Raw genomic sequence first — 15,674 nt, forward strand, 5'->3', positions numbered from 1 at the left:
TCTACCCACTGCAAAGTAATGAATAGAATTACCATTTAAAACTGCGGACTCTCAAGTTACCAACTCTGGAAAGGTCATTCATACAAGATTGAAATACAATACCATATTTCATACAACACAAAAAATCGGAAAAGAAGTGAATCAAGATCGAATATAGTGGGATATCAAGTATAGTGGGATAGCAAATATTTATTTGAAGAACTTTTAGGATAAAATTTAGTTTACCTCTGATAAAGCTGAAGAAAAATGATTGCAGTTTTTATGCATTAAATGATAAGCATTGCCTTTGTATTCTTTTCCCAGTTCTTCTACAATTTTTTCTATATCATCTTCTAGGAAGTCCGTGCTCCCTAAAACAACAGCTTCTCTTAAAGAACAAAAAGAAAAAAAAGAGAAATAAAAATAAGGACATAGTTGTGTCAAATATTTATAAAAAGCATGTTTAAATACTTGCTTATTTCCAGGAATATTATGATCGACATAACAAATCAGGGTTAATATAACAAGACTAAAAGTGAAACAAGATACTTTAAAAGTCCTATTTTAGTTTCTACTTTTCGGCAATAAACTCTTAAGTATATTACCTATGAATACTACAAAAGCACAAGTCATTTTCTTTATGAAATATATGTCCTTATGTAACATGTAATATTACAGTTATTTTCACAACTATTGTATTAGCAGTTATATTATTAGGGAACCAGATCCATGCTGCAAATATTCCTGCGTAATTTCACTTGCCATTTAAGGGCTGGCCATAATGTCACCTAGAAACAAACTTTTAAGTTATCTGTCACTGTGCTGCAATGAGACAAACTGTCAAATCTGACTAAACGTTTTTTAAAAAGAAGGACCCTGGCCGGGTATGGCGGCTCACGCCTGTAATCCCAGCACTTTGGGAGGCCGAGGTGGGCAGATCACCTGAGGTCAGGAGTTCGAGACCAGCCTGGCCAACACGGTGAAACCCCCATCTCTAAAACAATACAAAAATTAGTCGGGCATGATGGCAGGTGCCTGTAATCCCAGCTACTTGGGAGGCTGAGGCGGAAGAATCGCTTGAACGCAGGAGGCGGAGGTTGCAGTGAGCCGAGATCGTACCACTGCACTCCAGCCAGGGTGACAGAGCAAGACTCCATCTCTAAACAAACAAAAAGGACTCCAAACTACTACCTTGGAAAGGCGACAGACATTATCCAAGAGAAAGTGGAATTTTAGTCAGATAAAAGGCATCCAAGGAACCTGAAAATACTTAGAAAATCCTTTTATCAAGTATTCTTGCCAAAAGAGAGCCCGAAGGAGTGGATTCAGGATGGTATCATAGCACTTACGTGCGAAAATCTTTCAATTCAGTGATAGGCTAAGAGAACTATGAACTTAGTAGAGGGCTTAATGTGTAGCTCTCTACTGAAGTTTAATGTTGGAACCTCATTTCACTGTCTCTTTTTCACTGGGCAAGCCATCTATTATAGGCCCAGAAGTTTAAAGCTCCTTGAAACTCACATTCTAAATATCACTTTTTTTTTTTTTTTTTTTTGGTGAGACGGAGATTTACTCTTGTTGCCCAGGCTGGAGTGCAATGGCGCGACCTCAGCTCACCGCATCCTCTGCCTCCCAGGTTCAAGCAATTCTCCTGCCTCAGCCTCCCGAGTAGCTGGGATTACAGGCATGCACCACCATGCCTGGCTAATTTTATATTTTTAGTAGAGACGGGGTTTCACCGTGTTGCCCAGGCTGATCTCGAACTCCTGACCTCAGGTGATCCGCCTGCCTTGGCCTCCCAAAGTGCTGGGATTACAGGCATGAGCCACTGCACCCGGCCCTAAATATCACTTTAAATACAAACCTCAATTAAGGAATGAAAATTTTATTATTAACATTTATATTCTCATTCTCAGCAAACTATCACAAGGACAGAAAACCAAACACCGCATGTTCTCACTCATAGGTGGGAACTGAACGATGAGATCACTTGGACACAGGGCGGGGAACATCACACACCGGGGCCTGTCGTGGGGTGGGGGGAGGGGGAGGGATAGCATTAGGAGATATATCTAATGTAAATGATGAGATGATGGGTGCAGCACACCAACATGACACATGGATACCTATGTAACAAACCTGCACGTTGTGCACATGTACCCTAGAACTTAAAGTATAAATTAAAAAAATTATATTCTCACTGCTTTTTATTACTCATAAGACTCCAGTGAACACTTACATCCATATATTTTAGGTTTATCATTACATGTAATACATGTACCTTAACAATGGATTCTACGCTAATCAACTGTTTAATTGTTTCAAACGTGTAAAGTGTCCCTTTCATTGGGACAATAAAGACATTTTTAATTTGCTAGGTAGGTCACAATAAAACTTTTTCTCCTTTCAAACAGGAGATTGAGGGGAAGAAATCATTAGAAAGGAGTTTCCTGGGCTGGGCGTGGTGGCTCACGCCTGTAATCCCAGCACTTTGGGAGGCCGAGGCAGGTGGATCACCTGAGGTCAGGAGTTCAAGACTAGCCTGGCCAACATGGCGAAACTCCGTCTCTACTAAAAATACAAAAATTAGCCAGGCGTCGTGGTGCACGCCTGTAATCCCAGCTACTTGGGAGCCTGAGGCAGGAGAATCGCTTGAACCTAGAAGGCGGACGCTGCAGTGAGCTGAGATCACGCCACTTCTCTCCAGCCTGGGAGACAGAGTGAGACTCCATCTCAAAAAAAAAAAGGAAAAGAAATGAGTTTCCTGAGGCAAACTTGAGTTATATAAAATGTCAGCAATTAAAACGAAGAGACATTTTTAACTTCTTGGGTTTGTTTTGATTTACAGAATGAATTCTGTATACCTGAAAACAAGCTATGGCACCTAAGACAGTGTAATAAAAATTATCCTCCCTACTTACTTAAATTTAAATGTTTCTCCTAGTTCAGAAGCATTTCCTGGGGAAATTTCAAATATTCCAGAAAAGGGGTAAGGATGGCCACCATAAGCAAATTCTGAAAAGAGAAAACTCATGATTTTTAGTATGTATCACATAAAATTTAACCAGAATGCTGAATTAGCTTTAATAATTGAGGATAACAGTGACACCATCTAAATATTTTTCAGTTTATAAAATGCTTTCACAAATATCTCACTTAGCTATTACTCGTATAAACAGTTGTCACAAAAGACCCGAAACTCAAATAACAGAAGACGCTCAAAGATATTCTTGCCTGCCATATTTCCCTTTCTTATCATGGCAGGAAGAGAGTGACCAACACACAGAGGTATATACAGTTCTCTCTGCCTGTCTATATCATGCCAGTCTAGGCAGGTGGTCAGTTCAGTGTTTTGCCGCTTCCTAAGTTAAAGTGATCCAATTTCAAACACATATCTTACTGGAGAAACTGTCTAGTAACAGTGAGTTTCATGGTTTCTGGGATAAAGACTATTGGTTTATCTTTGAGTAGGGTGGAACATTACCAAACCTAAAACACTACTCAATTCTCTTCATTTAAGAAAAAAATAAACTGCCAAATTAACACACATACGCATCCACCCTCCCATCCAATCACCACAGCAAGTCTTTTAGCTAGGATAAACTATTTTTTGACTGTACATCCAATACAAAATGTACATCAGATACAAACTCTGGAGAACAAAATGGAGAATAATTTTAGATAAAAAATTCCTGTGATTTTCTGTTATTTCACTTAGATATTTCAGTGGCTAAGTCTTAGTAGACAAATTTAAAGAATTCCAAACCATGCTTAAATCAACTTCATCACTTTAAAAATATACCTTAAAAGGTCTTAGAACAAAGCACAGGAAAGAACAGGCAGATACTAAATTTACTTTTAATTCACACCTGTTCAAAAAAAGCAACGATGTAGTTTGAGAAATAAAGTGGCTATTTTGAAATATAATTTTTAAAGTTTTTTAGTGACAAAATTTTACAAAATATTGTAGATTATCAGGTTGGAAAGGATAAGATTATATTTGGATTCTTAACTTTCTCAATTATAGTAAGGAAAGTCACAGACCCATTCTTTTATTTAAAAAGCAATCACTACTTTTCAGGAATATATTAATATTTGATTCTAGCTTTACTAAATTTACATGAACATGTTTTGAAACATGTTTCTAATTATTACTAAATAATTTTATGAAGGGGAGCAATGATTAGGGAGATAATAGAGCCATGGACTAGCATACAAGAACATTTGGGTTCAAGTTTGAGTTAATTATTAGCATTATGACTTCCAGCAGGTTTGGGCCTCAGTTTCTTCAGCTGAAAAATGGAGAAGATGGCACCTGCCCTTACCTAACCCACCATGATCATGTGGTTCAAAACTTGATGGCATTTTAAGAACGGTAACACATCACACAAATTCAAGAAATACACATGCAAATTTGGCAAAAGCCAAATCAGCCAAAAGAGTAACCCCACAGACTATGATCCCACCCACAGCAATACTCCCAAGCATGAAACTTCCAGCAAGAGCCCCTCAGTATTTCCTGGGATTATTTGGTAGATGCAGACTTTCAAGTAAAATAGAGCTTAAATGGCAGATTTTTATAGCCAACATTTAATATGCTAAACTTCACCTGGAAGCAGGTAAAATGGAATATAAAAAAGAGTATAACCACCATACTGACACATTTAAGTAAATGAGTCTTTTCTTTATATTGGTTAAAACTGGTGTATAGTGTTCAGGGGTAACCCTCAGTAAATTGCAATAATATATTCTTAAGAGGTCACAAAGACTGCCTAGCTGAAGCGAACAAAGGCATTTCTGCTATAGGGTTAGTTTATAATTCAAAATGATACATTGAATGAAATCAGCAATGTGATCTGTCTTACGCAGACCATTACTATTAGTTACAACTTGATCAGGGGTAGATTATCTTGCATCAAGAGTAGGAATTAGCACAGTGGAAAAAAACTGTTGAAAACACAGCTGCTTGGTTTGAGTGACTCCTGACATGTTTATCCTAATAAAGGGTTTTAATAAGGAGAATGAAAAGGGCTGAGTTAATGACAAAGGGCATGATTAGATGTAATCATGGCAGGATTTGCTCAGCAATGTTTTTAGACTTCAAAAACTTAGAGATTTTATAAGACGTATAGGTCTACAAACCAAATTTATTACTGAAATTCCCTCAGGAAATTGGTATTTCAAGTCTGACACTTTCTAGCACCAACCTTTCCGACCAAAATTATTGTTTTTATCATGCTATTTTCGAAATGCAAGGTTTCTTAGGAGCTCCAATATATATGAGAACAAAACAAACTGTCATTTTATGACAATCACAAAAGGAAAATATTTTTTAAAACATAGTATTTAGAATAAAAGATAAAGTGAATGAAGCAAATGTATATTCTTGTATTTTGAGTACTTTCTCCCCAAATACATTCTACTTTGGGCATTTTTCCAAAACGCAGTATAAATGAATATGGGGAGATTTTCTTCTACTTTCTGTAATAACATATGCAAGTGGTTAAAAAAAGAGAAAGACCTATAGTTATGATTTTGCAACTCTTTTAAAGTACAAAATCTTCAGAGAGTATATTTAGACTGTGTGTACACGTACCTCTGCCATAGACTTCAATTCCTGAATGAAAAACTCCAATTCCAATGGATGAGGTATATTCGTTCATCCAATACTGAGAAAAAAAGAAAGAAAAGATTCAGAATACCTGTTCATTTACAACTCAACTCCGCGCTACAGAAGTGACGGCTCCCCAGTCTTTCACTCTGAAACTCCCATGATAACGATCCAGTGGTCCTGTCTCTGTGGCTCTGTGCCTTTGCCTGTACCACATCTGGAATGCCTTCCTGGGTCAAAATGATTGTCGCGATTTGAGTATAAGCACATTATCTAAGGCTTCTAGGGGAAGCAATACAATTAAAAGCTTGATCAGTTTGTGGGGCGGTGGGGGGGAGAGATTATATAAGAGCTCTGCTGTTAGTGACTTACACACACACACACACACACACACACACACACACAGAGTGTGCTTTCATATCTATTTTTCTCCTATCCTAAGCTTTTCTTCTTATTCTCTGGTGAGCTCCCTGAAAGCAGAAATATTTTATTCTTTTTCAACAAACATTTACGGCATGCTCAAAGTTTGATAATGGTAATAATATAGGAATAAACAATGCACAAACGTTAGAACAACATTCTTACTTCTTACCATTAGCATGAATAAAAACCTCCCAGAAAAGTAATATCTGAACTGAGTCTTTGGGAACAAATCAGATTTCCCAGTAAGAAAACTGGGCCATGGGGCCCATGGGGATGGACAGAAATGCCAGGAAGAGGGAAGAGGATGTACATAGGTTATATGATAAGAAATTACAGGAAATGACTGTGAAAGGGGTTAAAAAGGTGAAGTGGAGGGGGTTAAACTGAGAAAAAGGTAAATGAGTTAAGAGCTCACTAAACAAAACACTTAGGTAACACTCAAAAGTGTTACAAACCTATTGGATGTCTCCCAGGTTAGGGGACAGATAATTTATCTTTAATTGTTCTAGGTTTATTCAAGTCTTAACCTTGGCTCCAGACCCCTAGCCAGTCTTTCTCAGACCTACACACATTCTCACGCATTGCTGGAAGAAGCATAAATGAACAAGTCAGTTGTGTTTTTTTCTAAAATGTACCTGGGGCCGAGCGTGGATAAAAATAAAATAAAACGTACCTGGAAGAAGAATTAAGCAATCATAAATAAATATATGAAAAAGAACAAGGAATTTTCCCATCTAGAAATTGAAATATTCATTAAAACAATATGGCATTGTTGCAGGAACAGATCCTGGTACAGACCCTTGTATATATAAGAATTTGATATATGATAAAGGAGATATTTAAAATTAATGACAAAGTATGACTTACTAAAAGCATGTTGACAAAATTGATCATGCATAAATTTCATGTATAAAAATTCTAGTGTGTCTAAAAATAACTATATATGGATAGAAGGGAATAGAGTTTTAAAAATTTTAGGTGGGAAAAGACAACCTAAGTAAAGCAAAATCCTAGAATTTACAGAGGAAAATATCAACAGATATTCTACATAAAAATGTACAACTTTTTATTTTATAAAACTACATAAAAACAAGATAAAAAGATAAATAATATGCAAAAAGAGAGAATCTGTGTGGATATAACAAAGATTCATATGAGAATATAAGTATCCCTCTCGATCGGAATTTTTTGAGTTCCTGATTTTGGAGAGCCAGAATTTGGATGGCAAGTTAGGAAACGAAGGATACATTTTTTTATGTGAATCAATTTGATTTTGGAAGGAGAGTAGTAAGATTACATACAGTAAGGATTCTTCAAAACATCTACCCAAATCTATTTAATCCCAGAGTTTGGGCAGCAAAAGTTCAGATATGAGTATACTTGTGAAAATCAATGAAAGTGACTTAACCATTTCACCTTCTGGAATCTATTCTATAGAAATACTAGTACATATGCAAAGGCATGTCCCAGGATATTAACTGTAGTTGTCTACAAGTACTGAAAAACTGAAGTCTAAATATCAATAGAGAAATGGCTAATTATGGTACATTCATATTATAAACTATCAATCAAAAAAAGAATAAGGTTGACTTGGGAAAATTAGCTGAGATTTTTTTTTTTTTAAAAAGAAAAAAGAATGAGGTAACTCGATAGATATTTAAAAACCACATAAAATAAAAAGATCAAGTCAAAATATGTGTAGCATGATCACATTTTTGAAAAATAAGTTAGCCTGAGGATATACTTACATGTTAAGTATGGGATGACAAAATCAAACTACCACCAATTGCAACAAAAGAAAGGTCTGAAGCACCTGTGTTCAACTGTTAACAATTTGGCCGAGAGTAGTACATGTGGCTAGGGTGGGGCTGGAGGACTAAAATGCAATACTTTCAGTTTTAGCTCCATACATTCAGGATTGTTTGTTCTTCTAAATTTGATAAAGAGTATTACTTTTATAGTTAAAAATGTTATTTTAAAGTAAAATGCTATTATCTTAGTTTAACAGGTTTTTATTTATTTGAATCTTTATACTATAGTAAGAGAATAGGTTGCACATATAAAAAACCATAAGCATAAGACTATTAACTGCAGTATTATTTATGTTAGTAAAATGTTGACAACAGCCTAAATGTTCATTTATAGGGTCCTAGTTACATAAACTATGATGTATCTATATAATGGAATACTCTTTAGCCATAAAAAGAGGGGAAGGGCTCAGTGTGGTGGCTCACACCTGTAATTCCAGTACTTTGGGAGGTTGAGGCGGGAGGACAGCTTGAGGCCAGGTGTTCAAGACTCCCCTAGGCAACACAGGGAGACCCAATCTCTTAAAAAAAAAAAAAATTAGCCAGGTACCCGTGGTCCTAGCTACTTGGGAGGCTGAGGTGGGAGAACTGAGCCTGGGAGTTTGAGGTTGCAGTGAGCTATGATCACACCACTGCACTCCAGCCAGGGCAACAAAGTGAGACCCTGTCTCTAAAAAAAAATTCAAAAAGTGTTGGGGGAGGGGTGATGCTCTTAAGGAACTAAGAGGAAGAGGATGTAATTTCCAGGATATATTTGTTAGGGAAACAAAAGCAAGTTGCAAAGTAATATATGGCAAAAGGCTGGGCGCGGTGGCTCACGCCTGTAATCCCAGCACTTTGGGAGGCTGAGGTGGGCGGATCACAAGGTCAGGAGATCAAGATCATCCTGGCTAACATGCTGAAACCCTGTCTCTACTAAAAATACAAAAAATTAGCCGGGCGTGATGGCGGGCACCTGTAGTCCCAGCTACTCAGGAGGCTGAGGCAGGAGAATGGCATGAACCTGGGAGGCGGAGCTTGCAGTGAGCCGAGATCGCGCCACCGCACTCCAGCCTGGGCGACAGAGCGAGACTCTGTCTCAAAAAAAGAAAAAAGTAATAATATATGGCAAAGACTTAGACTCCTGAACCTTCTCCTAGGCCCATGTGTACACGTACTTGTAAAATCAGGTTTTAGCAAAGAATCTTGCTAATTCAGTTCAGCAAGAACCCCCAACCCTTGCTATCTGATCACCTCCATATCTGGTCAGGTTCCTCATCCTCCACCATCCCCCTGGTGATGCCAGATCTTCACTAGGAAATGTGTCAGGTTGGTTTAGCCAGAACCCCCCTGATCCCTAATGTTTCCTCTTAGAAATTTTCCATCCACTGACCCTCCACCCTGCTCCCTGGCTGCAAATTCCCATTTGCCCATGCTGCGTTTGGAGTTGAACACAGCTTCTCTACTCCACTGCAAAATCCCATTGCCATGGCCCCTCTACCTATCACAATGGTCTTGAAAAGAGTTTGCCTTACTGTGCTTTAACAAATATCACTGAGTTTTTTTTTTTTTTTTGACAGCACACTATATACATGCTTTTGTATGAGAATGTCTGTATCTACATCTTACAGCCAGCAAACAACTCCTGCAGACCAATCTGGCCCCCCACCTGTCTTTGCAAATAACGTTTTATTGGAACACAGCCACGCTCATTTGTTTGCAAATTGTCTATGTGGCTTTTATGCCACAATGGCAGAGTTGAGTGTGATACATAACCAAAATATTTACTATCTGGTTATTTACAGAAAAAGTTTGTGTAAGATCCCTGTCATATGCAAATATCTATTTTTTTACAAAAAAGAAAAAGAAGAAAAAACCAGAAAATTATGAAAATAGTTACCTACCAGAGGTGGATGAAAGGGAAAGAGATAGGAGACTTCCTGGGATATCTTTTCATATATAGTTTTGACATTTGAACGACGTAAATGTTTTTCACAAAGTTAAACTTTGAAACAGAAAAAGAAGTGAGAAGTGAAGCCAGCTGGACTTCCTGGGTCAGGTGGGGACTTGGAGAACTTTTCTGTCTAGCTAGAGGATTGTAAATGCACCAATCAGCACTCTGTAAAAATGCACCAATCAGCGCTCTGTAAAAAACAGACCAATCAGCACTCTGTAAAATGGACCAATCAGTGGGATGTGGGTGTGGCCAAATAAGGGACTAAAAGCTGGCCACCCAAGCCAGCAGCCACAACCTGCTCAGGTCCCCTTCCGCGCTGTGGAAGCTTTGTTCTTTCGCTCTTCACAGTAAATCTTGCTGCTGCTCACTCTTTGGGTCCGCACTACTTTATGAGCTGTAACACTCACCACAAGGGTCTGCGGCTTCATTCCTGAAGTCAGCGAGACCACGAACCCACTGGAAGGAAGAAACTCTGGACACATCTGAACATCTGAAGGAACAAACTCCGGACACACCATCTTTAAGAACTTAACACTCACCACGAGGGTCTGCGGCTTCATTCTTGAAGTCAGTGAGACCAAGAACCCACCGGAAGGAACCAATTCTGGAAACAGAAGTACACCTCAAAACCGAAGTCAAACAAAAACAAACGAACCTAGTTGTGTATCAAATTGATAATCACACAGATAATAAAAAAGAAATTAACTTCTGAATACAGTATTCTGTCTATATACCCTTACTGAGATATATACTAAGGACAAAATGAAGTGCAAAGAAATCTCAAACTGAGACGTGTTGTTCATAGTGGTACTGGTGTAATTCCAAAACTATTTGTATGTACTACAGGACGTGTATGTAGCAAGAGGTGGGCAGCTGTGGGTGCAAGAGATCTAGGTTGTGCGTTCCTTATGAGAATCTAACAAATGCCTGATGATCTGAGGTGGAACAGTTTCATCTTGAAACCATCCTCCCTCCCCCGCCCCAGGTCCATGGCAAAATCATCTTCCACGAAACTAGTCCCTGATGCCAAAAAGGTTGGGGACTGCTATGCTCTAGTAGAGAGCAAGTGAGTACATATACTGATGGTGGGAACCAGAGTTGTCAGGGTAGTAGAGGGAGATAAAAAACACAGAAGAGGAAATGGAATGGAAGAAGCCCGTGGTACTGGATTGTAACGGGAGGCATCTGTATAAACTCATAAAGAATATATATTATTACCTAGCTTGCCCACTGAAGTAGAAGCAATGAACACACTGTCCAGATCTTGGTTTCTCTTCCTAAAAGGAATCAGGACTCTGGAGAAATGGTTGATTCAAAGTTAGGGCAAAAATGTGTAAGGTGAGACTTGCTCAAAGAATGATGGCCACATGTCAAGATTATAGAGAAGCTGGCCTAAAGCAGTTTTCATTAGTCAACTATGGGAAAAGGTGAACATCAAAAAGAATAATGATAATGGACTATAGCATATTGAATAAAAAGACTATCTCAGAGTCCATGGTAATACTTAAAAAAAAAAAAAAAAAGTAAAAGGAGGAAAGCTCTTTTTTTAATAGAAGAAAGCCAGCTAGTACAAGTAGACGAAAGGGCAAAATTAGGCAATCACCATTTTGTTGCCACCAGTTGAGTCAGGCAAAGATCATGGATGATAAAACCATTAGAAGAAAGGCTGTTTAAGAATGATATACACATTGTCTCAAAGTATCACCTCCTTCTCCCCTGCCATTTCTCCCCATTTTTTGCACCAATGTCACTTGCCAACCCCCACTATTTTTCCTAAATAACAAAGAAAAAAGATATCTTTGCAATGGAAAAATATGGTATATATCACCTTATCAATACTAAGTGATTGAACTGAGCATCGTTAATAGTTGGACCAATTGATATTATGTGCCTTTGGATGTGACGAAATACAAAAGCTACATTTGCTTTGTTAGTTTTCCTGTCAAATGTGTTAAACCAGAAGACAACCATAAGGAAAAATCAGGTAAGTCTGGACTATGAGACATTCTACAAGAAAACTGGCCTGGTCTTTTTTTTTTTTTTTTTGAGACAGGGTTTGGCTCTGTTGCCCAGGCTGGAGTGCAGTGGCCTGATCTCGGTTCACTGCAGGCAGGGCTCAAACCATTCTCCCACCTCAGTTTCCTGAGTAGCTGGGACTCCAGGCACATGCCACCATGCCCAGCTATTTTTTATACAGACAGGGTTTCATCATGTTGTCCAGGCTGGTCTCGAACTCCTAGGCTCAAGCAATCCACTTGCCTTGGCCTCCCAAAGTGCTGGGGTTACAGACATGAGCCACTGTGCCTGGCCATGGATGGCTTGGTTTTTAAAAAAATATCAGTGTTAGCAAAGTCAAAAGAAGGCAGAGGAAGGGTGGGCTACTCTTACGGCAATTCAAGGAAGTGAATGAACCTCGACTGGATCCTAGATTTTTTGTTAAAAAAAAAAAAAAAGGCTAAAAAGAACCATTATTGGAACAATTGGGGAAAACATGAATATAGACTATATATTCAATAATACTACATCAATTAAAAACTTCTTGGGTGTGATAACAGTACTATGGTTAGGTAGAAAATGTCTTTTTTTTTTTTTTTTTTTTTTTTTTGAGATAGAGTCTCTCACTCTGTCACCCAGGCTGGAGTGCAGTGGCGCAATCTGGGCTCACTGCAACCTCCACCTCCCAGGTTCCAGCGATTCTTGTGCCTCAGCCATGCAAGGGGGATTACAGGCTTGTGCTGAAATACCTGGATAATTTTTGTATTTTTAGTAGAGATGGGGTTTTGGCATGTTGGCCAGACTGGTCTCAAACTCCTGGCCTCAAGTGATCCACCCTCCTTGGCCTCCCAAAGTGCTGGGATTACAGGCGTGAGCCAACACGCCAAGCCAGAAAATGTCTTCTTGGGAAATACATACTAAAGTATTTAGGGATGAAGTGCTATGTTTGTGACTTACTTTCCATGTGATCTGTGTGTAACAGAGTGTAGGACGGGTGTGAGAGAAAGTAAATGTAGCAAAAGGTTAAAAACTGGTACATCTGAATGAAGGGTATATACAGATTGTACTCTTCCTTCAACTTTTTGGGAAGGTTTAAAAAATTTCACAATAAAAAATTTGGGGGAACTAAAGAGAATAATCTAGTCCTCGCCTCCTTACAAGAGATGCATTTCTACGTTTCTTGCTATCCTCTTACTTTCTCCCCCTTTTCACAGAAAAAGACCAGCCTGGGCAACATGGTGAAACCCCATTTCTACAAAATACAAAAAATTAGCTGGGAGTGGTGGTGCGTGCCTGTAGTCCCAGCTACCCAGGAGGCTGACATGGGAGGATTGATTACCTGAGCCCAGGAGGTCGAGGCTTCAGTGAGCTGTGATTGTGACACTGCACTCCAGCCTGAGCGACTGAGTGAGACCCTGTCTCAAAAAAAAAAGAAAAAAAGAGAAAAAGAGTGGAAAATACTGCAAGGTATCACGCCAGTTCACATAAAAATTTTGTTAGGCTTTCTCCAAGTAGTGGTTTCCTTGGCAGCCAACTTCTAGGACTTAAATTGCCTTTTCCAATTGAGAAATCCCATTGTTTATACAGTTTGCAACCAATAATTTGGTCTGTATACTGTTGATTTCCTTAACAACAGCACCAAAAGGTTTTTGTTCCGGATGCAGGCGGCTCTATTTTAAAGTGGGCTATTCTCTTCTTGCAGCATAGCTTCTTTTTCAAAATATAGAATATTTTCCAAAAAGAGATGTATACATAATGGTTTGGCTACAATAATCAAAAGGTTTTAAATGCTTAGTAAATGGAACATTTCCATTTTATGTTCAATATCACTTAATTTTAACAATCTCTTCAGTTGAGCAGTAAATAGCCTTCTGAAAGTGATTTATTGTAAATTTCCATAACAGGAACCCAAATGTTTTATTAAAAAATGGGAAAGATATTCATGAAAAAGAATTATGCCCGAATGTTGACTTTTGGTAAAGAATTAGGATGAGAATGAACTTATCAGAGTGGGCATCCTAAACTCAGAAATCTTTTATTCTCTGCCTTTTCACAAATGAAAATAATTTCTTCTATGCTTGGGGATTCCATGCTTAGAACTCCTATATGTTGCCTGAGTACTGTACTTCTTCAGTCTGAAAATTCCTTGTATTCAAGATTTTACATTCTAAAAAATAAAGGTATATTTTGACACATTTTGTAAAGGGGAAAACTGTAAAAGGAAACTTAAAAGCAAGAGAAATATTCCATCCAAAAATTTGGTCAGTAGTTTGGAATTCATTATAATGAGATGTGGCCTAAATAAAGTTTCTAAAGAAATGCTGAGACAGTACAATGAAAATGAGTATCTGCTTGCTTTGCAAGTGGTAGTGTTACCTCCACTCTCAGATAGAAAGTTGAACTATCAGGTCAAGTGTTTCTGCTCAAGATTATACAAAGCCCACAAGTTGCTAGGAAAATGATTTCTAAACCTAGAGATATATTCCTTTGGACAGTATTAAACAGTGTAAGTCCACCCCTCACTCCTAACATCATCATCATTATTACTGTTTTTTTTTAGAGACAGGGTCTCACTCTGTCGCCTAGGCTGGAGTGCAGTGGTATGATCATAGCTCACTGCCTCCTCAAACCCCTGGGCTGAAGCAATCCTCCTAACTCAGCCGCCTGAGAAACTGGGACTAGAGGCATGCACCACCATGCCAGGCTAATTTTTTAACTTTTATTTTTGTGGATGCAGGGTCTCGCTATGTTGCCCAAGCTTGTCTTGAACTCCTGGCCTCAAGCAATCCTCCCACCTTGGCCTCCACAAGTGCTGGGATTACAGGTGTGAGCCATGCCCAGTACTGTGCCCAGACTCATTACTGTTATTTTTTTGAAGGCTCTGTTTCAATATTCTGTGCAAGGCAAAAATTAATGTTGACGTTGCTTCTTCACTGTTAGCAATAATAATGATGAACTCAGTAGTTCTTTGTTTTTCACATTTCCTCATATTTTCTATCCTCAGAAAGGACCCCCAGAAGTTGAAGAGTTGATTTCTTTGTAAAGTTAAAGTAGCGATCTATTTACTGGTTAAAAATCTAGGAAGAGACATCTCTACCAACCTAATGGAAATGAAAAGGATTCCAAGGAAGACTAAGAACAACTGTATGCCAACAAATTATATAACTGAGATGAAATGGACAAATTCACAAGCTACCAAAACTGACTCAAGAAGATACAGAAAATCTAAATAACCTCTAATGAGAAAAGAATGAACTAGTAATTTAAACACTACCCACAAAGAAAAGCCCAGGACCAGGGGACTTCACTGGCAAATTCTACTAAATTAAACAAGAATCAATACCAGTTCTTCAGAAGCTCTTCCAAAATATAGAAGAAAGGGGAACACTTCCCAACTCATTCTATGAGGCCAGATAAACCTGATACCAAAACAAAGACATCACAAGAAACAGAGACTAATATCTATTATGAAAACAGACTCAAGGATTATATAACATGACCCAGTGGGATTTATCCCTGGAATGGAAGGTGGGCTTAATCTTAAAAAAAAAAAAAAATTAATGTAATATACCATATAAAGGACAAAATCCCCATGATCATCCCAATAGACAAAGAAAAGCACTGGACAAAATCCAATACCCTTTCATGATATATATATATATATAAAATATACATAATATGTATTTTATACAATATATAAAATATACATTGTATATATTTTTAAAATCTATTCAATAAACTAGGAATAGATGGAAATTTCCCTAAGCTGATAAAGAACATCTATGAAAAACCTCACAGCTAATATCATACTTAACGGTGAAAGACTGAATGCTTTCCCTTTAAAATAAAAAATAAGAGTGTCTGGTCTTGCCACTTCTGTTAAACACTGTGCTGGAGATTCCAGCCAGGGCAATTACTGAAG

General features: G+C 38.1%; 1 protein-coding gene across 4 annotated transcripts in view; it reads right to left on the reverse strand.

Annotated features, from left to right (window-relative positions):
* DESI2 (desumoylating isopeptidase 2) overlaps nucleotides 1-15,674 on the reverse strand; it is a 56,231-nt gene that overhangs the window by 16,775 nt on the left and 23,782 nt on the right. For 2 of the 4 annotated variants that reach the window (XM_016941936.3, XM_016941931.4), the window contains 3 exons: nucleotides 5,576-5,648; nucleotides 2,901-2,994; nucleotides 226-367 (listed from right to left, as the gene is read on the reverse strand). In XM_016941936.3, the coding sequence (XP_016797425.1) occupies nucleotides 226-367; nucleotides 2,901-2,994; nucleotides 5,576-5,648 (309 nt within the window). Of the gene's footprint in view, nucleotides 1-225; nucleotides 368-2,900; nucleotides 2,995-5,575; nucleotides 5,649-10,164; nucleotides 10,362-13,091; nucleotides 13,168-15,674 lie in introns of those variants that run through there. The other 2 variants (XM_063790033.1, XM_016941941.3) reach the window with 2 other exon arrangements.

This window comes from Pan troglodytes, chromosome 1 (assembly GCF_028858775.2).
Source record: "Pan troglodytes isolate AG18354 chromosome 1, NHGRI_mPanTro3-v2.0_pri, whole genome shotgun sequence".
Classification (NCBI taxonomy): domain Eukaryota; kingdom Metazoa; phylum Chordata; class Mammalia; order Primates; family Hominidae; genus Pan; species Pan troglodytes.